This window comes from Furipterus horrens, unplaced genomic scaffold (genome assembly GCF_987537825.1).
Source record: "Furipterus horrens unplaced genomic scaffold, mFurHor1.1.pri manual_scaffold_13, whole genome shotgun sequence".
NCBI lineage: Eukaryota > Metazoa > Chordata > Mammalia > Chiroptera > Furipteridae > Furipterus > Furipterus horrens.
The window spans coordinates 33,998,982-34,025,530 of NW_028327183.1; the positions used below are offsets into that span (position 1 = coordinate 33,998,982).

General features: G+C 55.3%; 1 protein-coding gene across 2 annotated transcripts in view; it reads right to left on the minus strand.

Annotated features, from left to right (window-relative positions):
• The window catches only part of PEPD (peptidase D), a 109,446-nt gene extending 84,762 nt beyond the window's left edge, over positions 1 to 24,684 (minus strand). For both annotated transcript variants that reach the window (XM_090260947.1, XM_090260948.1), the window contains exons 1-5: positions 24,600 to 24,684; positions 16,354 to 16,537; positions 14,424 to 14,551; positions 6,531 to 6,594; positions 251 to 298 (exon numbers count right to left, since the gene is read on the minus strand). In XM_090260947.1, coding sequence (XP_090117073.1) covers positions 251 to 298; positions 6,531 to 6,594; positions 14,424 to 14,551; positions 16,354 to 16,537; positions 24,600 to 24,616 — 441 coding nt within the window. In that variant the 5' untranslated portion in view covers positions 24,617 to 24,684. The remainder of the gene's footprint in view (positions 1 to 250; positions 299 to 6,530; positions 6,595 to 14,423; positions 14,552 to 16,353; positions 16,538 to 24,599) is intronic.
• Positions 24,685 to 26,549: the final 1,865 nt, after the last annotated feature.

Below are 26,549 nucleotides of genomic sequence, written 5' to 3' on the forward strand. Positions count from 1 at the left end.
GGGTATGGTGTCTTGCCCACAGTGGCCTCATGACAGAACACAGCACATCCCAGGGAGACCGGGATCCAGGCCATGGACCTGGACAGGTGCAGCCATTCTGACTGAGAAGATGCCACCACTATCACAAATGACCATCCCTCCCGGCTCCTCAATCCTCCCCTAAAGCTCCCACATCTGCAGAGGCAGGTGGCTCCCTAAAGCCCCTCTCCATGCCCAGACCCTGCCCAGTCCCTGGACACCTGCCACTTACCAAAGTGAGGAGGACAGAGGGGCTCTGTGAGGTCAGGACGCTGGCGATCTGGAAGGTAAGAAAACCCACATTACAGCAGCCACAGGAGGTCAGGTGGGGGTGACACACGATACCACGGTTACTCAGCGATGACCGCTCAATCTAACGAGCAGACCTTAAATCAGGCAGTGCTGTCGCTGTCCCCACGCAGCAGTTGAAACTGAGGATAACAGAGAATAAGGGACTTCTGAAAGCCACACAGCTACCAAGTGGCAGAGAGGAGTTCAAGGGCAAGCCGGGACGCTTCCCCACACGCTGCCCTGCTCCAGCACCCCAGACCTGCCCACACCCCAAGGCCAGCACCTCTGCTTGTCTGACAACTCTGTCTTGAAAAACCTGTGCTGGCAACCTCTTAGGCACTGGCCCCCCACACCTCCCTTCCCAGGGCAGACACTTTCCGTCCTGCCCCCCATTAATTACTAGACTGTGGGATATCAGCCATCCCCAACCCCGCAACCCCGTCCCTGAGCCTGCATCCCCGCTCTCCATCCTTGCCGCACGCCCCTGTGCACTGCCTGCTTCCTACCCCAACTCCTTGAATGAGCGCACCATGCAAACTCATCTCTCGGTGCCTTCGCCTACCATGCCTTCTCCCCATCTCAGCCACTTCATCAGTTTATACTCAGGACTGAGGCCCCTGCCTTAGACGGGTTCGATTCCCTCCCTCCGCTACTGCCCCACTGACCAGTATCACCCCATTGGTCAAGTGCCCAGCATGCTGCATTAGCCATGACATCTGCAACCCTAGGGGCAGCCACTGCGGTGGGAGCACCTTCCTCCTCTCCTGGCCCCCACCCCCCAGTCTGCTCCGCATCGTGGCTACAGCAGCCCCCACTGTATTTGAGCCCCCCAGGGCAGAGAAGAGTCACCTCCCTGCAGCCCCTGCTGCTCCCCACACACCCACCCTAAGCTCTTCGGTACCCTGACACCGGCAAGAGTGAGGAGGATCTGTTGTTTGTTGTCCTACAGCTTTATTGAGCTGTTGTTGACATATTCTACACTGCACATATTTAAAATGCACATTGTGATAGTCTGACATGTGTGTATATATATGCTTTTTAATACTGAGAGGCTCACAGAGAAAACCTGGGAAATACTGAAAACCATAAAAAGATAAAATACATCTACAGTCCCATCCCCAGAGACCTCTTATCTCCGCACATAAAAACAGAGATCCGTAATGACACTTGGATCACAGAAAGTAACACGCTTCACTTATTCCCTGTCATTAAATATTCTTCAAATCCACGATGTTCACCAGTCACTACCACTGGGGATGGTGACCAACGAGCCCTCGGTTACGGCCTGGGCCAGGCACTTCAGACGTTTAACAACCCAAGAGGTTAGCGCTGCAAACGTCCAGACTTCACAAATGAGAAAGCCTTCTGGGTTCGATCATCTGCCCAGGTTTACCATTAAAAAAAGCAGAGCCCAGAGTTGAGCCTACGGCTGTGTAACATTCTCTTACCTGATGTAGCCTAAGTTATGCATTCCTCTTCTGGACACAAATTATTTCTTAGGATTAACAGTTATAAATAATACTCTGGTGAACATTCATCTACATAAGCCTTTATTTCCTTAAGATAAAGTCCTTAAAGTTTTTATTTCCTTAAAACGAAGAAATCTGGCCCAGTGAAAATTCTAGGTGAAAAGCCATATACTTTGTCACGGCTTCTGATGCTCAAGGCCCTCCCAGATCAAACCAACCACCCTCCCACCAGCGGTGCCTGAGCCTCCACTCCCTGAGACCCCCTCATTGACTCAGTAACTGCTCAGAGAGCCACTAAGTCCCTTGGCCTCTGCTGCACAAATGACTGGCTTGGCTAAGTCCCTGCTACTGCCCAGGCCCTCCTGGAGGAGGGGGAGGCTCATTAAAAGGAACGAGACCTGCATGTGGGGCCCTGGGTGTGTTGTTACATTGGCGAAGGGTCTCCATTCATCAGCACAGAGCATTCCATCAATTATGAGAGCAGAACCTGAGAGCAACTGGGCACCTGCGAATGGTATGTGGTACTGCCCTTGGGAGAGAGGACCAGGATAACCAATGTGCGACTCAGGGCATGCTGCTTAGCAATGGAGGAGCGAGCAGCCCTCTCAGTGCCACCTGACGTGCAGACGCGTTGGGGCCCGACAGAGGCTGGGCGTCTGCGAGTCCTGGCAGGACCACATCTTTTATTGATCACTATTGCTTGAATGGGTCCTGGTTACTTCTGTGGCTGCCAAACCTCCCCCAGCCTAGCAGCTCCATCTGCCTTCCCTCTTCCCCGTGGAGACCCATTAGTGCTACACTCTCATCAACACAGCCTGATACCATGCCTCAGGAATTAAGGGGACACGACATGGCTATGTGTTGCCAGCTGGAAAGGCAGCTCGGGCACATAGGATGGCAAGGCTCTGTCAACACAGGGTCTCATTTCCATGGAGTAGGGCCACCGGGGACCCACCAGCTCACACAGGCCAGTGCCGCATCAATTTCCCAGGCAGCCCGACCTCTCCAGCAGGTGGAGGTGGACAGCACCTGAAGCTCTCATCAGAGCCCATGGATGAGGGTCCTCCCCTGGTGACGAGCAAAAGCGTCCTGTGGATACATCACATGCTCTCATGCCCAGAGCCCCAACCAGGCCTGCAGGCCACTCTTCACAGTGATCCAGAAAGAGGGGCCGACCAGTCCATGACCAGTGCTATCACAAAGGCCTGCACTGCTCCGGGGACCTGGGCATCACCACGTAAGAATCTAAGCTTTCGAGTGAACCATTTTTCATGGCAGTCTGAAACAGGTGCATATTGGTGGCTGGCAATGCATTTAAAATTTTGAATTTGTTTCTAAAACTTAAGCCTCAGGAAAGACCATCACACTATGGAACTGCAGCTACTCCTGAACAATCACAGTACGTAGCAACCCTGGGCCAGCAGTTCTACAGGGTGACGCACTGAGGCCGAGAGTCAGTGGCAGCCACCTCTGGGCTGCCGCAATGGTTCTCTTACATCTATCCTGCCTGCACTGGAGCCAGTGATCCTGGTGCCTCCCACTGCCTGCCCAGAGCCATTAAGAGCAAGGGCTAACCACACGCCCTCCACCTCACCAGCTCCTACCCCGCTATGAATGCAGCCTTTGCCCTGCGCCTTATCAGCAATGCCTCGAAGCACCTCTCAGGGTTCTCCCAAAGGAACCACCATTCTCTCTGCCTACTCAACAGTGAAACTCAGGGTCAGCTATGGGGGAAGGGAACTAGACAGCCAGGTTTGCTACATCAGACCCCTGCATTTTATACTTGATAGCAAATGACCATCCATTGCCTGGGGTTGGGGGACTTCCTGTCTTCTGTCAGAGGAGACAGTGTCAGCTGCTTTCCGTCTATGACTGGTCACAGATGACCAAAGCTGCCTGAATTTAGATGGGGCTGAGAACCGTGAAACTGTCCCCTTCCCACCATAAGAGGCTTCCTGTCACCTTTCAGGATGGAGTAGGCCCTAGTACCTCTAGTGCCTCTGTCCAGCAGTCTATATTTTTGTCAGCCACCATTTTGAGCCACAGAGAATCAAAGGCACTCAACAGCCTGTGTCACCTCTGTAGGCATGTCCAGCAGCACCTCTCATTTCTGATAGAGCAAATGCAGGCGTAAAGGGCTGGGCCTCTGGGATCCAAAGGTCCTGGGGCCACATCCCAACTCTGCTGCTCCCTGGCTGTGGGGCTATGGATGAGACCCTTCATGTATGCCATGGAGCCTCAGCCTCCTCCTCTGTGATGGGGTGAGAGCTGTGGGCCACTATGGGACAGGCCAGGGTGGGGGGACTGTGGGAGGGGAACGAGGAGATCCACTACTGAAGCCAGAAGGCACCACCCCAGAGTGAAGAACCTGTCTCACTGTCAGCATGAGCCCTTGTTTCCAGTGGGAGCCACAGCAGTAACAGTCATGACCAGACGGATAAGTGATGACAATGACGACGGCCTGCAGAAAGCACCTGACCTGAGAGACAGTCCAGTCCGTCCCCTCAACTCCACTGAAGCCTTCATTAAGGTTCTGCTTCATAAACACAGACTCAGGGTGAACTGGGCTGCGGGGCTGTGATTCCACACTACCATTGCAGGCTTTCCTGTTCTGACACTCAAGACCTCCTCTGTACAGCATTTGGAGGCCAGGTCTCCTTCTTCTCCACAGAACACACAATATAAATGAGGTTGAGTTTCCCCCAGTCATAAAAGCAAAAGCACCTTACTGCAGCGGGGAAGGCTGCAGCACAGGGATGCTCTGACTCGGTTGACTCGGTGGGCTGAGTCCCGGGACCTATCCCAGACTGCCCCTCCAGGTTTCACACTGAGGAAACCTGGAAGGTCAAGTTCACCAAAGGCAGTCATGTTAAGATGCAGTTCATGGAGACAGGAGGGATACACCTGCCAAAGGGAAGGGTCAGGAACAAAATCAGAGCTAAGGATGAACAGGTCCCTCCCTCTCTGGCACTTAGAAATGCAAGGTAAGTGGCAAACGACCTTGTTAGGGGCATGCAAATAAATGTTCAGACTATTTGAGATCCTGTATCCAAAGAGATCAATACAATAGGTCATGGGTGTATTAACAGACTCTTTCGATGCTAGGACTCTCTCTCCAATAACTTAACATTGAAATCATATGACATAAAATAAAGATCCATCCAAACCCTCTCTCCACAACGCAACCAGGCAGAAAGTGCTGCAGGAATAGGCCCCCGTGACCCTGTGGATGTGAGCTGCACTCCTTCACCAAGGCCCTCCTCACCGGGCACCACCACACTGTGGTGACTATTCACTCATGCAGTCACCTTCTTCACCAGACCCTGCCCCTGGCTGCTGACTTCAGCCCTGGGCTTCAACCAGCTCTGATGCCCACATGTCCCCGGGACTGTGTATGCAGAGAGCATGAGAACAAAGCCTGGGGGAGTGGGGGGGAAGAACTCTGCCTTTGTGACAAATGCAAGACAGTCAATGGCAGGGTACAGAGAAGAACACAGCCAGTGTCCACCATGTCCACAACTTGTCCCAGGAGCCAGGGGAAAAGCGCCAGTGTGGCGCAGAGTCAGCAGGGGGCCTTGGAGGTGGGTAGGACTGCACAGGCAGAGAAGTGGGTCTGGCATTCCAGGACAGCAGAGCTGGAGCAGGACTGTGCCTGTGCACGGGACCGTACTGACACGCGTGTTTACTGAGGTGAGCTGTCTGTCCCCAACACCCGGCTAAGACACACTGGTTCCTTGCAGCATTGTGGGTCTGGCCAGGATCCCAGGGAGCCTTCCTCTCACCCAGCGCTGCGTTACCTGACACGGCCTGTGTCCTGCCCAGGGGAAGGGGAGCTGCTTGGCCTCCAGTCTGCGGGTTCCCATGGTTGCTTCCCCACTGCATCCCTAGCTCTTAGTGAATGTCCACAGGCGACCTGTCTGGGGAAGTGTGGCATGGGAGGGCCCGTCCAGCTGACCCCGCCAGGCTGGAGCTGGACCTTGAGCACCAGGCACTGCCTTCTTGGTATTTATGTTCTACCCAGCACAAACCTGCAGGGAGCACGGGACTTGCGACAGCACCCAGGACAGCGCAGAGCCCCCTGCATGCCTGGCAGTGGCTGCCGTGTCAGGAGGCCTTGGTCCCAAAGGACACAACGGGAGCACAGAGCGGCACCGCTCCTCTGCCACAGCCCTGCCCTGTCAGCAGTGAACGTAAGGGACAGCCCCAATGCACCGCCTGGATTCAGAACAGATTCAAAGCCTGAGAACGACAGTCACACACCTACCTAGGCCACCTAGCCTACAGAACACCACTGGGCAGCCACATGGAGAAGGGGACTAAAACCAGGGCCTTCAGCTCCACCACACCCCACGGCCTCTCAAAACCTGGAGGTTTTCTGACATCAGCGTCTGCAGTAGGTGAGCCTGTGGGGAGGGCCTCCCAACGCGAGAAGGTCCAGGCCAAGCCTGAGGGGGTGCTTAGGTGGGACCTTCCTGGAAATATCCTCCCCTTTGCAGCTCGGCAGCCAGAATCCAGGTACCAGGCACTTCCTGCCACTGAGTCAGGGGTGCTGCCCAGGCAAAGGAGGGGCCTGTCTCCAGGGAGATCTAAGGTTCACGTTTCCCACCTGCTCTCTCCAAATGAGGGCCCCACGGAGGATCTGGCAGTCTGCCCATCAGCCAGGCTGTGGCAGTGGGAGGAGAGAGAATCCGGAGCAAAGGGGTAACCGGAAGCCCTAAGCCGCTCCGAGAGGAGGGGGTGGCTGCTACTGACCTCATCTGCATACTTGACGTCATCCATGGCATACTTCTCCTTGAAGTGCTCCTTGGGATGGATCCTCGAAGGGAAAAACAAGGAACGCCAGGGTCAGGGTTTGGCCACCTTCCCAGACCCAAGCACAGGTTATGAAGCCCAGGCTCATCCCACCAGGCACCAAGTAGGTCTGACTAACACAGATTCAGGGGCAAAGGTACCGGGCTACCAAGTGACTGCTGAACCACACCTGTCCCCCTTGACCTTACCCAGTTGACCTCTGCTCCTTCTTCAAGTCTGTGACCCTGACCACCAGGGACAAGCAGCTGCAGACAAACCCTCTCCCTTCACTGCCAGTGAGAGCCCACGCAGTGAGGCAGCCAGCCAGCACACCCCTTGCTTTGGGGCATGAAAAAAGCTGCCTCTCAGGTCCCCACAGAGCCTCTTTAAAGGAAAGTTAAAGATTTAACATTTTAAAGAAGTCAATATCAGTATCACTCACTGTGATGAGAAACATTCAAACTTACCCATCAGCCCTGAAAAATCAGCCAATGAGAAGACAACAGACAGACACAGGGCAGAGGAGGTCAGGTAGCCCTTGCCCCCTCACGAAGGGCTCTGGGTCACGGCTGTTCTGGGCAAGGTTCCAGTCAGCACCACTCCCACCCCCAGCCTCTTGGTCAGAGGATGAGTCAATGTCACAGCCTGTGACAAGGCTCCCATGAGAAGCACTAGCCAAATGGGGGTGTGGTGGTGGGTACTGAAAGCCAAGTCCAATGATGCATACACATGATGTGCTGCATATCCCACACCTGGGCACTACATCAGCACGGGGCACTTACCCCCCTCCTGCCTATGGCCACATGGTATCCTAGTCATTAAGTGTTAGAGCCGAAAGAGGCCTCCAAGGAAAACAGCAGATGGTTTGCAGACTATGCTTCTTGGGCTCTCAAGGGTGAGCAGATGACAAGGGGGTGGAGGTGCCGCTCAGTGTGCTGGGGAGGCTCAGAGGGGACAGGGCAGGGAGAGCACTTTGGGACTTGGAGATGACCACCTCAAAGAGGCAGCTCCATGTGCCTTTGAGACACCAATGTCTTTGAGAAACACTCAGACGTCGCTGCCCAGGAAGCAGAATCCCTCCCCCTCTCTGAGCCCTGCACCACTTCCCTCTCTACCAACCAAGCATCCCAGACCAGACCGTGGCCACAAAGCACAGAGCACGAGCCTGGGACAGATGGGTGGGCCTAGGGGACCAGCAGCAGGGCGCGCACAGCCCCACGCAGCAAGCTGAGCCAGGAGACAATGGTCTCGCTGCAATGGGCTGCTCAGGGCCCCTGAGAACTCCCTGCTTTACCTCCCTTTTGGAGTCTCATAAGTGGGCAATGATACCAAGCTCCTGCTGCTAATTACATTTGCACAATCCAGTAGTTTTTGCAGTGAAGACAGGACTCAAAGTCAAATGGTCAACGCCTGGTGCCTCCGCCAGCACGGCCTAAAGCAGCCAGAACAGGGACTGATGATAAGCCCCGGCTCCAGGCTTACCAGAGAGCTCGCTGACCCTTTGCTACTAATGGGTGAGTGGCACTCTCAGCAGAGAGCTGGCGGTGCAGACATGTACAAAAGCACATGCCAGAAGCTCAAGAGGCAGTGCCATCAACATCATCACCAACCATACCCACTCCGACTGCCCCAGCTCCAGTCCCGGCCCCAGTCCTAGCTCCAGGACGAATGCCCTGTGTCCTCAGCAAGTCCTCAAACTGTCTCTGGTCCCCAGTCACTTAATCACCTCCAGCTGTGACAGGCATAAAAACCAAGCTCCCAAAAGATTCAAGAAGTGCTGAGGACCTACTTTCAAGGCCAGCCTCGATGCTCCCCACAGGCAGGCACCTTGGCCATTAGCTTGGCACTGACTTTTCACCTCCAATTCCGACAGGGACCCTAACCCTCCCAGCTCACCCAAGCCACCCTGCCCCAGGACACCTGTTCCTGCCTGCCCCGCCTGACAGTCTTGGTGGTCAGGCCTCAGCAGAGACCCAGAAGACTTGAGACCTGGGAACATTTCTCTGCACTCAGCCTGAGGTCAAAGTCATAACTATGTGGAACCACAGGAAGGCGGGTGGGGAAGGGGGCAAAGGGAAGAGAAGTTCAAGGCTGTTGTAATCTGCAGGTGGCTCTGGGGCCGTGCATTCAACGTCCACCCTTCACCTACCAGCCACAAGCCATTCCACTTGCCATGGGAGCCAAGGAGCGCCAAGAGCCAGCCAGCCCACGAGAGAGCCTGCCACTGCCACCCCACTAAATGCCCTCTGTCCTTCTCAAGAGCTCAGCTGGAACAGTCCAGAGCATACACTGGGCTTCAAGGGCCAAAATCACCCAAATAGCTAGAGGCTTGGTTCTCAACAGGAATACCCATTTGACAAATATAACCCGAAAAGCCGTGAGCATCTTTTCTCGCACTTTGCACGTCATTCTTTTCTAAAGGGCAGAGATAATTAAGTTTGAATAGCAGTTATTTTTCATGTTTTAGAGCTAATTATAGGAAAAACCACTTAAATATCACCCTAAGAGTGCCAGGCCACCATGTCAAGCCAGTGACGGGAGGCTGGGCAGCCACAGTTTGGTGGGGATGTTGAGAGAAAGAGCGGCACATCTGTGCACATGAGCCCTGCAGAGCTGGCTGGTGGTGGCCACACAGAGGGCCTGCACCCTGCACCGTGGGAATCTGGGATCCAGCAGGCAGCTCATGCCCGTCCTGTCACATGGGAGATCCAAACAGAAGCAAATGGACTAAAAAAGAGTGGCTCGGCAGGGAACCTGACCCCATCCCAGAAACTCTCCTTTCAAACGGAAGGGATAGTGTTGGCAGGAGAGAGGATGGCGTGCCCCACTCAAGGGGCTGTTTCCTCTAGATGGAGCCAGCATCCAGGGATCTGGCCCTTGTGCGCCTCCCCAAGCAGCTGGGCCCCAACGCAAGTTAGAGGAGGCCTCTCCCAGCACCAGGGCCAGGGCTGATGAGCGAGTACCCCACCTGTGCAGGGTCTCCAGCGTGAAGGAGACATTTCATCAACGTCCATGGTTCAATTTCTAGAAAATGAAGTTTCCAAGCACAGGTCTGGCCGGCTAGCTGACCACCTGCATGCGGTTAATGAATAAGTAACAGTGGAATCACAGCAGTCGCCATCAATTTCCAGCAGCAAAGCCTGCCTTCAGCTGCTGACAACGCTGCTGCCTTTTAGTCTGGTCTCCACACAGAGCCCTTCACTTGCTCCGGGATGGCAGTCAGCAATCTTTTCAAGATTCTACCAGCTTGTCAGAGAAAAGCAGATCTCTCCAAAGCCACACAGGTGCCTGCTCCTGGGGACCGCTCCCGTGAATGAACGGCCAGCAGCACTTCTCAGAGAGGCTGGGCAGCAGGAGAGCTGGCAGCTACAGAATGAGAGCTGATCAAAAGGAGGCCTGTGATCAGCGGGGCCTGGAGGAAGTTCCCAACTGGGGATCCTGGCAAAGCCCTAGCCAGGCCATAGGCTGCCCGGGACCAGGATCCCCGCAAACCGCCAGGAGCGACAGCCAAAGGAATTCCCTCGGCCCTCCTCATGAAGGCCTGCATCCCATCGGTGCCTTAAAGAGAGAGAAAAAGCAAGGCCTCCAGACAGGCTGAGGCAGCCTTGATCCTCGTGACCCCAGTGTGTATACAGGGTTGGGGGCAGTGGCTGTGAAAAACCACATACAACATACAACACACCACTATACACACCAAACCATAACCCCAACACATACATACCACCCACCCACCCACAGCCCGCCCCCATGCACACACCACACATGCATACACACACACACACACACACACACACACACACACACACACACATTGGTTCCTACCTCAAAAAAAGCAGAGCTCAGAGCCTCAGACCTGGAGAAGCTCACTCACGTCACTCCTGGGCAGTGCCCTGAGTAAGGGAGCACCCCACTCCCTCCACACCTGAGCCAGGCTCCCTATCTCGAGTTCTAATCCTGAGGTCTCAGTCAGGGACAGGAGCAGAACACAACCAAGTTGCAAAGGCTCTAGGAGGGTCTCCCAACTTGGCCCAAAGTTGCTCACCCTCTGTGGGTGCTGAAGCTGCCCAGGGTGTTTTTCCTGCCTGCTCAGAGAACTCAACACCCCAGCAGTCAAAGCTGCTATCCACTAAACCTGAATCTGGCAAAAATGATGGGAAACACTCTCACGTCAGGAAGGCAGCACACTTTTGTAAGCAGACTCCAAATAAAAACAAAGTTCAAACTACCACACTCCTGTCCCAAAAATGGCTGGGGTGAGGAACAGGCCCAGCACCAGGCTGCCCACGCGTCCCTCAGCGTCTGCCACCAGGACAGCCTGTTTATGCAGGAAGTGGCAGATCCGGAGAGGGAGTGTTGTTTCCCTGGGCAACTTTATCTGCCAGATGGATTTTCAAAAGCCATCAGATAGAGATTCAAAAGGAAGCTGAGGAGCTGAAGGTCAAATGTTCTGTCTGGTGGGTTTTGATTGCAAAGGTCAGGTAATCCCATCAGCCTCTCTCTTCCCGGGCTCTGCTGATTATGAGAGCACCGGAAACAGCCTCACACAATCAGATCGGCCACTTCCCAAGTTCAGCTCCAAGGGACCAAGCCCTTAGCTCCTGTCCTGTTAGTCATGCCTTCTCTCCCCAAGGCTCAGGACCGGAGGACTAGAGAACAGAAAAAGAGAAAGGCCACAGTGGAGAGCCAGGCCTGCAGAAGACAGAGGCTGAGCTTTCTGCACTGGAGCCCAAAGACCCTTGGGACACTCATGCTCAGTCTGCTGGCCCAGAGTGCACATGAAGTCTTTCTGACAGGGAGACCCACCCTGCAGACCCATTTGTACCCTCAAAAGTCAGTCAAGTCTACATGCCCACACTAGACAATCAGCTGGCTTGGCAAAGCAGGAACGGACCAAAGCAGAACTCATAACAGTGGCTCGGAAACGAGCCGTGGCCACAGTGCAGAACATGACTCCTGTATTACTGAAGATTGCCTTTCAGAAGAGCCAACTACTAACAGGTATTCCCTGACCAATCAGGTTCTGGGTATAAACCCTCAACTCAAGTGCCACTTGGCTCCCCTGTGGGTGTCTGTGGTGAGATTTGCTCACGTTTCCCACTGGACAATGGAGTCCCTGAGGCAGGGGCCAGGTTTCTCCTCCCAAAACCCTGGAGGATGCCCACCCTGCAGGACAGGCACTCCCCGACTTCTCCCAAGAGCAAGCTCTGTGTAAAGAAGCAAACGGACACACTGATGAGGAGACACGCTCAGAGCCCCTTCCCATCTCCAGACAGAAACTCCTGGCGAGGCCCCGCCCAGGCCGTCCCTTCCACCACCCTCCCTATCCACATGTCCTGGCAGAACCAGGAGACAGGGTCACAGGGAGGCTGAGGGGCATGAGCCACCCAGGCACAGGGGCCCTGGCTACTCCTGGATGTGCCACTGGCAAAAGGGGCTGAGGCTACAGTTGTGTGATCACATCAGAGTACAGAAAGAATTTGGGAAAGTCCTCTTACCAAGACCAGATCTAAGCTCTCACCGGCAAAGTCCTCACCAAGGCTGTCCCAGGGCTTTGTCACACCCCACCCCCCCAACATGTATAAGGGTATGAAACATTTACCACCTTCATGGACTCTGAGGTCAGGGCTTGGACTAGAGCCCAGAAGGATATGGCTCCAACTAGGTCTGGGACCTGAGCAGGAAGGCTTGAGGCCTGGGGCTGGGAGTCACCTGCTCTGGTGCGTGTTCTCCACATGGGCATGTCTGAGCTTCCTCACAGTATGGCAGAAGACACAGTGCACTTTACGGGCCAGCTTCAGAAGTCACACGGTGACCCTGCCACACTGACGCACCAAGGCAGTCACTAGGTCCTGACCCGGGTCAAGCAGGAGGGAAGAGTCTAGCTCTCTATATGGAATGGCCCCAAATAATGCTGCAGCCACTTCTGGAAATTACAGACTGCCTGCTCCTGGCATCCTCACCACCGCATTTCAGTGTCACAGATGTAACCCTCTCCACAGTGACCAGTGCCTCGTGAGTGGCATGTTGTTGGTTCCACAGAAATGGGATCAGAGGCCCCCAGCAGTGGCCAGACTGGCTCTGCCGAGGGGCCACACTCAGCTGTCAAGCAGGCTTCCAGCAAGACCAGGCCACAGGACCTGCAAAGGCCACACCACCACACTGAGCCTGTTTCCTCTTTAAAACTGGGCAATCACAAGGATTCAGCCAGGAACAGGATAAAGGTCACCAGTAAAGGCCACAAGAGAATGTGGAGGCAAAACCTGGGTGAGGCCAGCGCCACCTTCCCAGGAACACACATGTGTCCTGGCCTGGATCTGCTGAGCCAGCAGGAGGAGAGGCCCAGATGAATGGACAGAGAGTCTGCCCCAAGCCAAACCTGAGGCTGATTTCACTGCAGGTATAAGACTCACTCTGGCAAAGCAGACAATCTACCTCAAGGCCTCATCCAAGTCCCCCTCTGCGTCCCACCCAGGGCTGGGGCAGTGTGGAGCCTCCGGTGGCTCTCACTGGGCCCTGCTCAACCATGCCCAATGCCCTGTCCCTCCCTCTGGGAAGAAGGCAGCTGACCTTCCAATGTCCCCCCCCCATTGTAGGCATGGAGGCCAGTGGGAACCTGCACATGACACAGCAGGGAAGTATTTATGCTATCGGCCCCAGGGGCCTCTGAAAGGCCAAAATCTAAGTGGCTGCCCAGCCATCTACCCCAAAGATCAGCGGAACCAGGCATGTTCACTCCCTGCCCTCCCTCCCCAGGGCCAAGCCAGGTAAACACACTGCCAGGAAAGGCCCACCCACTTCTGTTGTGCTGCCGATTCTGTTTAGAGCCAAGTCTTCACAGCCAAGTCAAAGGCTCAGAGCCAGGGATCCTGCCAAGCAAGCTCGGAGCAGAACTGTTACCAGCTCATGAGGCTGAACCTCTCACCTCAAGACAGTGGAAGAGGGACATGCCAGGCCCACAAGGAGGCTATGGGGTTGGCACTGAAGGCCCGTAGGGGAGGGTGGCACATGAAGCAGAGGAAGTGCAGGAAGCACGTCCCTGAAGCAGCCAGGTGACTGCCATTCAAACCAGCCACAGACCCGTCAGCCAACCTGGTAATGAGCGTTCAGGGACACAAGGCAGTGAAGACTGCAAGTTTATACATTAGCCCAGAATAATCACTCTTCAGGCAGAAATGGCACACTGGAAGGTGGTAAGCATGTAGCAGGATCCTCTGATCACCTCAAGCATCCCCAGTGAAGTCCAGCTTCTGCCTCAGAGCCTCTGAGCAGGCAGAAATGGTTCCCAAGACAGATGGACGTGGTCAAGGGTCCTGGGCGTGGCAGGTGCCATGGGTGATGGGGGAGGGGCATCTCAGTAAGGCCCAGGCCTCTGGTCCCACACTTCTCACACGGTGCTACCCCACTTCACAGGTGGGCCGGCTAAAGGCAGGTTATACATCTGTGGCTCTGCAGAGCTTAGCCAAGAGACAGGCACAAAGCACGCATCCAGTAATGGGCCACAAAGACGGGCCCCAGGTAAGGACACCTCCCACCGATGCTGTGCATGAGTGCTGATCCACTGGGGCCAAAACCTCAGGCATTTTCACAAAGCTGGGAATCCAGAATTTCAAGATTAATAAATTGTAACTCCGCACAAACATGACCACAGTGTGTGGCTGTGGCTGTGGCTGTAACACCCCTTCCCAACCAAGAATACAGGGCTCTGGACTAGAGCAGGATGTCAATGAGCCTGAACACTAGCCCTGCCCCTCACTACTCTTTCCCTCCTTGCAGTCCACAAGTGGGCCCTGCACCGCCACGCCCGGACAGCCAGCAGGCAGCAGGCGCAGCCACAGCACCCAGGCTGCTCCTTACTTTCCCATCCAGGTGGCGTGGCTGGCAGGAAGCCTTGGCACAAACAGGGTGGACTTCCCGGTGTCGACATCAATCACGCCGTAGCAGCCTGGCTCAGTGACTCCGAATGCCCAGTGAAAGAAGGACTCCTGTGGCGGGAACAAGGACCATGGTTACCTAGTCAGCGGGACAGAAACATAAGGTGCAAGGAGGGAGGTGGAGCAGCCAACCGAGCACCTGCCTTCGGGCCCACCGCCCTTGAAGACTGACCCCCCAGCCTCACACAGCCCTCCACCTCAGCACTTGCCCCCTACTCCAGCTTCAGGCTGCCTATCCCTTCAGGGTTTTCTTTGATCACGTGGGTTTCACGCACATGCCCCAGCTCCACCTGCACCCCCACCAAGGGCCACACCCCTTGGGCCCTTGATAGAGCACATAGGACACCGGTATCCATGAGCACCACAGGTTCAGTTCAGCCCTGCCCACGCCTCTCCGCAACCCGAATCTCCCTGCAGCCTCCAGGCCCGCAGGCAGGCAAGATGCCGCCTTGACTTAGACACCCCAGCTGGACATCTGCACGGAAATGGATTCCTCCTTTTGGGACTTCTTACTTCCTTCTCCCACCCCCGGGGCTGCTGATGACTTCAGAGTTTAGCAGTAAGCACTGAGCTAAAATATCGTTAGAAAGGTATCTAGTGGAGGAGGAGCTCTTCTAAAATTAAACTTGCAGACATCAGTAAGGGAGTCAATGGCTGAATTTAGGAGATTAGTTTTTAAATCACAAAATATGTAAACCTCAAAAGACATCAAGACAAGTCAGAAAAACCTGAGACTGCGACGTCTCTAGCAACCGGGGCCTGCAGGCTCAGGGAACCCTTCCAGCAAGGGGCGCTTTCAGTAAAAAACACCGCACTCCCTTTCCCTCCAGCAGCAGATCTTAGCCCGACAATGCCCTGCAGGGGGCACAGTCCAGCTGGGAAGGCCACCCTTGCCACCTCCTCTCCACACTCAGCTGCCCTTCACGTTCTCCCACCTCCTCCCTGACCTGGATGCTGGATGGCCGTGTCCTCTAGGCCCTGCCTGCCCTCAGGGAGGTTCTGGAATTCCCAGTGTCAGGCCCCAGCTCTGGGCATGGCAGGGAGGAGAACAAAGCACCAGACTTGGAGTCTGGAGATGGGGTTCTAATTAATCCCAGCTCCACCCTTGGAGCCTCTATTTCCTCATCTGTAAAGTAGGTGCAATGCTAGGACCAACAAGAGTGGGGTCAGCTCAGGGCCCCCCCTGGCTTTCTCAGTGAGCTCCTCTGTCAAATGTCCTGGCTCCCATTCCTGAGAACTGAGTTATGTCAGCGAGTCTCAGCCAATGCCACCACCTCCAGGCTGTCTTCCTGCAGCTGGACCACCTGCTACCTCACAGGTTTCCAGAACCTCAAGGAGCCCCTGGACCACCTCCCAGGTGAGGGTTGCAGGGTCAGCACTGGCCAAGCTGGGACGAACGCCCGGGCCCCTGGCTCCTGTTCACACATCTCCTCCCAGTCCCCCGCAGCCCCAGTCCCCCATGCTGCTGGCAGAAGGAGCTGAGCCCTCCCAGCTGCACCTCTCTCAGCCCATGGAAAGCTGCCCAGCCCATCTTCTGACACCCACACCTGCAGACACCCCCCCAACCTAGAACACCCACCCCCTGTCAAAATGCACCCTGGCCTTCAGGGATCATGCCAAATGCTGCCTCCTCCATGAAGTTTTGCCTGCTTCCTTCCTTAGGCGTATTATCCCGCTATACTCTGACCCAAGAGCTGAGCAAAGGCAGCTTCCTGGGTGCCCAGGCCCAGGCCTGCCTTCAGAGAACCTCTCGGGATCCCTCAGGAAACAAAGCTGCCCAAGGCCCACGAGGCTGGATGCTAGAGAGGGGCAGATGGCCACGGGAGATCGGGAAGCTGCAGGGGTGGGCTCACCTGGCGGAAGAGGACCCCAGTGTCGGTGCAGTAGCGCTGCGTCTCCTCCCCACCCTGCAGCAGCACGACAGAGCCTGCCTGCACGGCCGGGTTCTTTCGCAGACGCTCACACAGGCGCCGCCTGTTCAGTGCGAAGAGGGCCAGTGGCACCTTCAGGGTTTCGTTCCCCAGCCAAAACCATGGTCTGCAAAGACAAGTGCACACACCGCCACATGGACCTCTGTTAGCACCGCCAAGCACATCCACGATCTGTGATCAGAGGTGACAAAAGGGCCAACCCTGCAATGGGACCCCCATTAGCGTGAGGCTCCTCCCCAGGCCTCCCCAGGACCACAGGGTCTTGTCAGACACAGCCTCCCCTGCTGTCCCTGAGCAATGGACCATGAGGGGGGAGAGGGACAGCGGGGTCTGTCACAGAGGACATGTCAGGCACATGGAGGGAAAGTCTGCAATCATTTAAAGATGTACTCACTCAACTGCAGCCCTCAAGGATCTTACACACACACCCACACACACACCCCACACCCAGAGCCAGGCCCTGAGCTGAGCCCAGGAGTATATTCGGAATGACCAAGGGGAGCCCTGGCAAGAGGGGCCTGGGAGTGGCAGCCCTAGGGGTGCTGACCTTGAAGAGAGCAGCCAGCAAGGGATGAGCTGCTGAGGCCTCCTGGGAAGCTGGGCAGAGCCAGGCTGGGCGGAGCAGATGGGTGTCTACCTCCACCCCCAGGCCCGCACTGGCTTCCCTTTTCACTGAGAAAGACAGCTTATCCCACCAGCACCTACTCTCATGGCTGCCCCCACCTGAGGCTTCTCCTCCACCTGGGCGTGGCCTACCCACCCCATGCCTATTCCCTAGGTTGCTCTAGCAGCAATTTTCCCCTCTCAGGAGCATTCCCAGCACCCAGACACACAGGAACCTCACCTGTCTTGAAAATAAATAAAAACACTTCCCTTGACTCCCATGCCCCCAGCAGCCTAGGTCTCTCTCCCCTTTGCAGTAAATATCCTCTGAAGAGTCACCTAAGCCCAACATCCCCACGTCCTGGCCACCCACTCTGTCCTCAATCCACTTCATCAGGTCTTGGCCCATCCCCTCCCTGCACTGCCGCGCTTACCAGGCCTCTGGCTGCCCAGGACACTGAGGGCCACACTCTGATGAAACCCTGCCCAGCCCCTCCAGGCTCCCTCCCTCCTCCGCTGGCCCTCCATGATGGAGCCCCATGGCTGTGGTTCATCCCCATCTTCCCCAAGGACAACTGCAGGGAACTCTCAACAGCTTTCCCAGTCCCAGCTTCCCCCACAGCCCGGTTTGCATCTCTCCAGGGGGGCCCTTTAAAAATGCAAATCCCTCCAAAAATGCAAATCCAAGCAGGCACTCCCCTGCTCAAGCCCTCCAGCTTTCTAGTCCATTCAGGACACAGTGCACGCTTACTCCCCAGCCATGGGGAGCTGAAAAGCTGGCCCCCACTCTGCCCTAAGCACCTGCACACTCCCCCTCCAGGGCCCTTGCTGCTGCTGTTCCCAGTGAGGAAAGCTCTTCTCCCAGTGCTCACGTCCTGGACTTCCCCAGGCCTCTGCAGACATGCACCTCATCCCAGAAACTTTTCCAATAACCCATCCAAAACTTATCCCCCCTACTTTCCTCATTCTTCTCTAGAGCACGCATCACTGCCTGACATCACATGTTTACTGGATTGTAGTCTCCCCAGGTAAAATGTAAGCTCCAGGAGGGCAGGGACCTTGCCTCCTTCCCAGCACCTAAGAACGCTGGGTGCCTAAGTGCCGGAAGGAAGGACAGCCCAGCAGGTGGGGTGGGCCTGGGGGGGATGGCGTGGAGGGGGAGTGGATTCAGCAACTGCTCCCTGGCCAGTGGGTAGGGTGGGCATGGAGGCTGAGGAAGACAGGGACAGCTCAGAGCTGGTGTGTGAGAAGGAGCTCCTCCTGGGAGTGTAGTGAGAGCTGAGCCAGGCACACGGGGCCTTCCCTCACTGCCCCTGGTCTCACAGAGCCCATGGCACCTTCTGCATGCACCTCAGAGGGCCCTCAGAGGCAGGGACACTCCTGCACATCTTGGCTCCAATGCCACCTTCTCAGGATGGTCCCTGGCATCCCTCTCCCCTGCCCATCCCCCACTTGGCACTGGGCTGGGTTTCCTCCACTCTCCTAGCTGTGTCCGGGGCAAGCCTGAAGACTTTGTCAGCAAGCTTCTCCATGCCTGTGGCATGCACATGGGTTTAGCCAGTGGGAGGCACAGCAGGAGACAGAAATGGGGTGACCGGAGGAGGCGAGGTGAGGTGAGGGGGGGAAAATAGGCCATCCACTCCCCAGCTCCCTCCCTGCTGGAATCTGGAACTATGATGGCTGGTGGTCCCTTCACACAGGGCCATAGCTCAGCCCTAATGGTTCCTGACCAGCTGTCCCCCTCTTCCTTCCCAGATTCCTTTAACCTGCCCAGAGCTCTATAAACTGACCCTGCATTGCACTCTCTTCAGTCACCTCTGAGTTGGGCTCAGCCAGGGCACTGGCTGCAAGGACACACTCCCCTGCTACCACAAATGCAGCCTGTGTTTACTGGGGCTCATTTGTGACGTCTGATTCCACTCAGTGAACCCCATGAAGACAGAGATCTCGGTCTGCTCTGCTCATGGCTGTGCCCAGGATCTGACACCCTGCTTGGCACACAGCAAATGCTCAATAAATATTTGTGGGTGAACTACTGTCACAACGTGGGGCCACACACACAGCTGTGCAGATCAGAAGTTGTCACATCAGCCTCAGCATGGCAGGAAACAGAACCCTCAGCCCCAGCCAGGCGGGATGGGTGGAGGGGTCATGCACAGCCTCCACATGCTGATGGGACTAGAGCCTCCCTCTCCTTCCTTCCCCTCCACAGCATGGACCCTCACTCACCCTGCTATGACAGAGGTTACATGGGGCTCGGGTTCCCTCTAAGTCAGGCCATTTCCTGTCAGGTTCGGCCACCAGGATGAAAGGGCAGAGATGACAGCTCCTAAACATGCAGCTGGCCACACTGTCAGGAACTGAAAGTGCAGCCGCCAGCATCCCTGCAGTGTCCCCCATGGGCACCCCCCAACTCTTTTCCCTCACTCAGCAAAGCCCATGGAGTGGGGTGGAAACAGGGAAGAACCTCGTCTTTACAGGCTCCCCAACAGCACAGAGGGAATGGCACTGAGGCACTGCTACAGACGGCCCTGGCCAAAGGGTCCAGATCCGAAAGGCCTCAACAGCACAACCGGCTGAAAATGCCCGACCCCAGCATGCAGAGCCTAGCGCTACCCACCTCATCCCTGGCCACTCCTGGCCCCTCTGCCCAGCCTTCCACCTCAAACACACCAGGTGCCTGCTCCGCCCCACCCATGGAGTCTGTCAACACCCCCCACCTGGAAGGCTCTCAGAACGGCTGGGCTTCCTCTGGTCTGGAACCTTCTAAAAGGCCTAAATCCCCCAGGGCACCTAGACTGTGGCCTTCTGACCCAGCAACCAAGCAGCCCAGGTCAAGACAGCAAACTTGATAAGGCACCTCTCTGTGAGTGTCAGCTGCTACCACAGGATATCTACAATAAATACTGCCTGGTCCCATGGGACTCAGAGAACAGTAGCCCGGCCTGAGCCACCAGGCAGGCTACTGAGCTGCAGTCATTCATTACTGCAGGGCACTCCCATTATCAAGGTTCATAGAGACATGCCCTTTGATTTCTTGTGGCATAAACCAAGCCACACCCTGAGAGAATGTTGGGCCCAGAGCCAACGTAGGTGACTTCTCTCTGCAAGTTCAGCAGAAGCAGCATTAATAAAACATCTCCAACTGGTTTCTGCTAGAACTTTTAACCGGCACCGAAATTTAAAAGGCAAAAGCCAGGTCATCCCGAAGTCCCAGCAGAGGCCTGCTTTCCTGCAGGCAGCCGAGGGTGCAGACAGTGCCCAGGGGAGACATCAGGGACTGGCAGACTGCAGCTCCTGGGCATCAAACAGTCCCACAGAATAAGCTCTGGCCCCTATGGGCCAGCCGGCCACCGCCCACCCCCCCGCCCCCCGCTGCTGACTGACAGCCAGGTCCCAGGAAGCTGCCAGTGACTAGGAGTGGGGCAGCCGCCAGGCAAGGGGTGATCCTGCTGCCTCTGTAACCAAAACCCTCAAATTGTCCCCATCCTCCCAAGCAGGTACTGAGCCACCTCCTCCTTTGCCTTCAATGGCTACCTGCCTGTGGGGTTCTCACCCAAGGCCCAGGGCCCTCCGAGGATTCACACATAGAATTTAGGGACTCCATCTACTTGGATGGAGGAAAAAATTATGTTTATTTTTTCTAACACCTCATTCAAATTTTCTTCAATTATTAATGTAAACAACTAACCACAACAGCATCAGCAGTGTGTGACTGTCACAAACAAAACTCACAGGTAGTTTAGCCCTGACTGGTGTGGCTCAGTGGGCTGAGCGTTGTACTGCAAATCAAAAGGTTGCTGGTTCGATTCCTGGTCGGGGCACATGCCTGGGTTTTAGGCCAGGTCCCCAGTTGGGAGTGTGTGAGAGAGGTAACTGATCAATGTTTCTCTTGCACATGCAAATTGAAGTTTCTTTCTCTCTCTTCCTCCCTCCCTTCTCCTTTCTCTAAAAATAAATAAAATCTCTTATAAAAGTCACAGATATTTTCACATCACATCACTGATGTCACAGTATCTCAAAATATCACTTTTGCTCTAACTATTTTAAACTTAAGGTGGTTATTAGACCTGTGGTTTTTATTACTTAATGTGTTAATAAAGAAGTATATATTATTATACCACAAACTTATTTCTTTAACATTTTGATAACTGTATTTCAATGTAACTGGTTTTCCCTGTAACCCTCTGTATTTTATTTGATGCATTTTAAAAACATCATGCTGAGAAGGGTGCAAAGGTCTCACTGAAGCCCACGCAGTCCATGGCACAGCTGAGGACAAGATTCCTGTCCTAGAATGAGAGGCCACTTCTGGATGGGACCACACTCCCAAGGGTCAGTCTATTTCCTCAGCCTCAGCCTCCAGCTCAGGCTGGGCACCAAGCCTACCAGCTGAGGCCAGCCTGCTCACCAGGGCTGGAGGGGCCTCTCAGAGGCTGGTTAATAGCTCTCACCCTGTCTCACTCTCTCCAGAGGAGGGTTAGAGGGTTGTCTAAGCACAGAGACCAAGAAAGGGCTGTGTGGAGTCTGGACCAGGCCAAGTCCTCCCACCAACCCACTCGTACCCTAGGCCCCAGGGTCAGCCTGATGCCCCTTCCCCAGGAGCACAAAGTTCATATTGGGGTGGGGATGAGCTTTGATCCACAACCTGACTCCTCCAGACACTTTCTAGAAGAACGCTGACTCCAGTGTGACCTATGACCCAACAGGTACACACCCAGGGCAGCTCACCTGCCACTTTTCTCTGGACAAAGGCTTTCTGGGCAGCAGCTCCCTGGGAGCCACTCAGTTAAAGAAGTAAAGATAGTTCTTCATCCTACTCAAAATTCTGTCCCCTCTCACCCACAACTCCTTTCCTCAATTTTGGAGAGCTTCCTGGAAAGCGGGAGGGCATGTTGAACAAATTTAACATAAATCCCCCTTTTCTTCATTCAGCAACATGTCACTCAGCACTAATCACAAGGTGGCCACGTGGCCCTGGAGATACAAATTGAACCGATCCCTGGGCTCCAAGGATGCCAGCAGAGGCATGAAGGGCAGCAAGCCCTCCCCCAACCACGATTAGCAGGCATGCAGACATGAGAAAGCATCCTGCCAGCAGAAAAAACTGGGACTCTCTGGAGCTCTGAGCTGGTAGTCTTTACTGGGGGTCAGGGATGGGGGAGGGGGATATCAGGAAAGGCTTCTAGGACAGGAACCATCTGAGTTGGGCCTGCAAGGATGTGAACAATTATGTCAGAGAACAAGGACACTCCAGGGCTACCAGGTTGAATAGGCAAAAGGAAGAGAAGAAAGGAAAGAGCTGTGGAGGAGCAGATGCAGAAGGTCTGGCTGCAGCATAGAAGGTTCAACTCTGTCCATGGAAAGCTCAAAACATGGTTCAAGGAGAAGGCAGGGCTTCCTCCCACTGAGTGCCACAGGATGGGGTGGGGGGTGGCCTCAGAGCAGACCTCTGGGGGCTGTGGGACCCTCTGTCTCAGATTGGAAGTCCCTGTCCACACAGAGCAGGATAAACCCTGACACATGCCCCAGAGGACATTTCAAGTTTCTAGTTGAATCTGACATGCTAGCTCAGGGCTTGCACTGCTTCCAAAATCACATAAAGCATACCCCAGTTATCCGGGACTCTCACGGCCTCCCCTGGCCCAGGCTCTAGTAGGACTCTGTAAGCCACCAAATCGGACTTCCAAGGAGCCCGTGGCCATGACTTGATGGTGTGGTGCCTCATTATGACTGACTGACCTGTCCCATATGTGCAGCTGGGCACTGAGCTTTGCTGGAAACACACTGAAAACTTCCTTCCCTTTAGGAAGATGGTGGGGTTTGACCTCAGGCTCAGGGTCCAGCAGGGCAGCCCCATACCAGCTTGGAATCGCTCTTGCCAAGCAGGCCCTGTCAAGCTCTGGAAACTCCCTGCACTCGCCAAGCTCAGGTCTCCCTCCAGAAGCACATCCGTCCTAGACATCTGTCACTCTGTTTTGCCTTTTACCGCCTTGCCCATACCATCCCATAGCCCGGAGAATCAGCTTTGCTATATGATCCCTCCTTCTTGGATTCAGCCAGTTCCAGGCTCACCCCCATCTAATCACCAGCCTGGCTCCTCTGCATCCTTCCAGAAAACAGCAAGCCTCAGACCAGCATGGACCACCTGGCCAGCCCAGATATCAGGGTAATGGATCCACATCCAGATATTGGCCTACCCCTGCTGCTCACTCTACTCTTTAAGACACGGTTACTGGCTGGGTTCAAGGATCTGACCTTGGTTCCCTTGACACTCTGAGACTGCATGCACAGTTCTCTGCCTGAGGGGTGAAGCCTACCCCAACTCTCCCCTTAGCTCGGATCTACACCCCTCCATGACACATACCTAGACTAGAGACAGGTAGATGGATGGCAGCATCCCGTGTGTCCATCTGCCCCAGTGGCCTGTAAACACCTAAGGGTGGGCTCAGTACTGTTCCTGGAATACAGCAGAAGCCACTAAATGTTTGATCTGTACGTCCTAAGCTCTTCCAACACTGAGGGCCAATGGAGGGGCCATTTTCTATTTTCATTCTCCCCACCTCCCAAAAAGAAAGATGCATTCAGTCTACCAGTTCCTTCATTCTGATCTCAGTTCCCAGCCCTAGCATCTGGTCTCCCACTCCTACCACTGCCCCTCCTAGCCCCAGCATCACCAGGCCCACCTGCTGTCCCCAGAGTTTACCCTCCCCCTGAACTCACACACACCCCAAGACAATTATCATCTAAAAAGCAGATCTGAGCAGATTAAAACCCTCGAAGGGTTCCAGGCCCTCAGGACAAAGTCTGAAGAAGCCATCTGGGGCACCACACCCTCCAGCATGGAGACACACCCCTCTCTCCTGTCCCCAGAACAATCTAACCTTTGCTCAAATGTTCCCTCATCTGGGACACAATCTCCAATGCTTCAGTGACCCCATCTGTCTATGCATCCCCCCCCAGGACCACTCACTCATTCCTAATGCAGAATTTATGAAACACCTACTGTGTGCAAAGCACTGTACTGGTGAGACCCAGGTGTGAACCAGAAAAAACGCCTGACCTTACATTCTAAATGGGAAGACAAGAAAGAAGTGGTGAGAAGGGTGACAATAAGAATAGATGCTTACGGAAGGCTTCTCTGAGGAGGTGACATTTGGGCCCTGAAGGAAGTGAGGAAGTGCTCGGCTGGGGAGGAGATTCCAAGCCCATCTCAAACACTGCCTCCTCCCTGGAGCGCCCAGGGCCCTGGCGCCCTGGCAACCCGCCGCGTTCCCATGTGAGGGTCGTGGCCATGAATGCTCGTGTCGACCCGAGCCCCCCACCTCGACCGCACACTGGGGAAGAAGGGGGCCTCCCGAGGGCCAATGGGGTGGTGGGGAGGGGAGCTGCGGGCACAGCGCGGTCCCGGCTCAGAGGGCTCAGCTAGCTGCCTCGAGCTAAGATGCGCGCTGCACGCAGCCGCCCAGAACGCCCGCGGGGGCTGTCGCCCACTGTCCAACCAGGAGGCCCACGTCCCGTCTCCGCGCCGCCGGGCAAAGACCAGGGGCTGGAGCAGCACTCACCCAGAGGTAGTCGCCATGTTCAACCAGCTCCAACGTCACGTGAAGTGCAGCGTCAGATGGCCCAGGCCGGGTCCCGCTATGGGGGCGGGTCCTGGGCGGGGCTGGGGGCGGGAGTCCCTGCCCGCCCCCTCCAGCGCCAGGCCCCACAGGACCCGAAGAGGTGGAGCCCTTGCGGGGGAGGGGAATCTACCTACCCACTGGCTTCTGGCTGCGACGAGGGGCGGCCCGGGGCTGCGGGGCAGAGGCCTTTCCCTAACAGGAAGGGGAGTCCCGAGGAGGTGGGTACTTGAGGTATACACCTGGCGTCTCAGCCCCGGAAAGGACACCGTGGCGGAGGGAGCCTCTGACCCAAGCGAGCGCTGGGGCAGAGGTTACAGCTATTGCTTACGGAGGGAAATGGCTTGAGCAAAGGCCCGGAGAGGTTGATAGCTAACCCGAGCTCACACAGGGGCCGAGTTCATGCAGTCAAACCCCTGAGTCTCGACTCACACTGGCTCTGTGAAGAAAAGGGGCTCGGGGGTGGGTACCTCTGGGGTCCTGGGCCATAGGATGGTGTGCAAATGTGTGTGGACAGGAGGTGGGCCCGAGCGGATACCCCTGGGGCTCCTGAACCTGGTTCCCAGCTCTTTCAAAGCTGAAAGTAGCTTCTGGTTGAAGGGTTTGTTTCTTTATCAAGATGAGAATGCAAGGGCTATGAGATGGAGGAGCAACTGCTGTTTGTCCCCAGAGCTGGGAAGAGAGCAGGCCCCTTAAATAGGGTGAGGAATCGAGCCAGACCATAAGCAGAGTGAGTGGCACTGCGTAGCCACTTCAAATCCCAGCACCATCCCTGGTTTCCTCATCTGTCAGGTGGGACCTAATGGTGCCCACCTCAGGGGACTGCTGGGGAGTTTCCTGAGCAAACACCAAGGCACCTGTAGCCCATGGCATAGCCAGAGGACAAAGCCGTGAAGAGGAAGGTTATCTTGTTCAGACAGACACAGATACTACACATAGCAACTCTCAGGGGTCTCTGTTCTCCAGGCAGGACCCCAGAGAGAGTCTACCGGCCCTCTTGCCAGTATCCATAGAGGACAGCAGAGGCACAAGGCCTTACACCCCACTACCAACCCTGGGTCTCAAAAAACTTGAGCCTCCCCTCCATTAAGCAGTTGCTTTGCCTTCAGCTAAAGAGACTTGATTCCCTGACAAGGGACACTTTTTAAAAATAACCATGAATGAGTAGAATGCACTTTTGCTTCTTTATGGGAGGAAAACCTGCTCCCGAGCTAATCACAGCTTCCCTACCATTTTTTAATATAAAATAGATCAAAATTAAGCTAGCTGTCAGCTCTGAGTATTTATTAATGTGAAAAGAAGTCATTATTCTAAATCCACAAAATAATAGGGGGAGGGCACCTGCCAAGTGGAGTGCTCTTGTTTCTGAGCAGTAATAGAAGGCCTTGCCCGTGACTCCGGTCCACCAGGCCTGTATGGAACAGGGGCTTGTCTTGCCGGTGTTACATGAGCCTGGCACAAAGGGCTGCTCCCCCACCCTCACCCCTCCCCATCTGAGCTCAGGCAGGGGCTCCAGGAGAGGTGGCCCTGGGAGTAGGAGAAGATTGCATAGTTACTCATGCAGGGCAGACCCTGGACACTGCTGGGAGCCAGAAGGCAATTGGGGAAAGATTGATTTTGGAGAGTTGGAGCCGGAGTATATAAATCAGCAAGAGAGAGGCAGGCAACATACTCAAGTCTCATGCAGGATACCTCTGAGGTCACAGGCTCTTGGCTGAAATAATCTCTCCTCTAGTGACCTACAAGTGGCTGGGAGGTGTTTGTGCTCAGCGGACCCAGCAGTCAGAGCATCATAACTCTCTGGAAGTGCCCTGCCCCAGCCAGAGACCCAGTAGAAATGTGGCTCCCTTTGTCCCTGTGACACTGTGTCCTGCCAGGCTTCCCTGCTCAGCC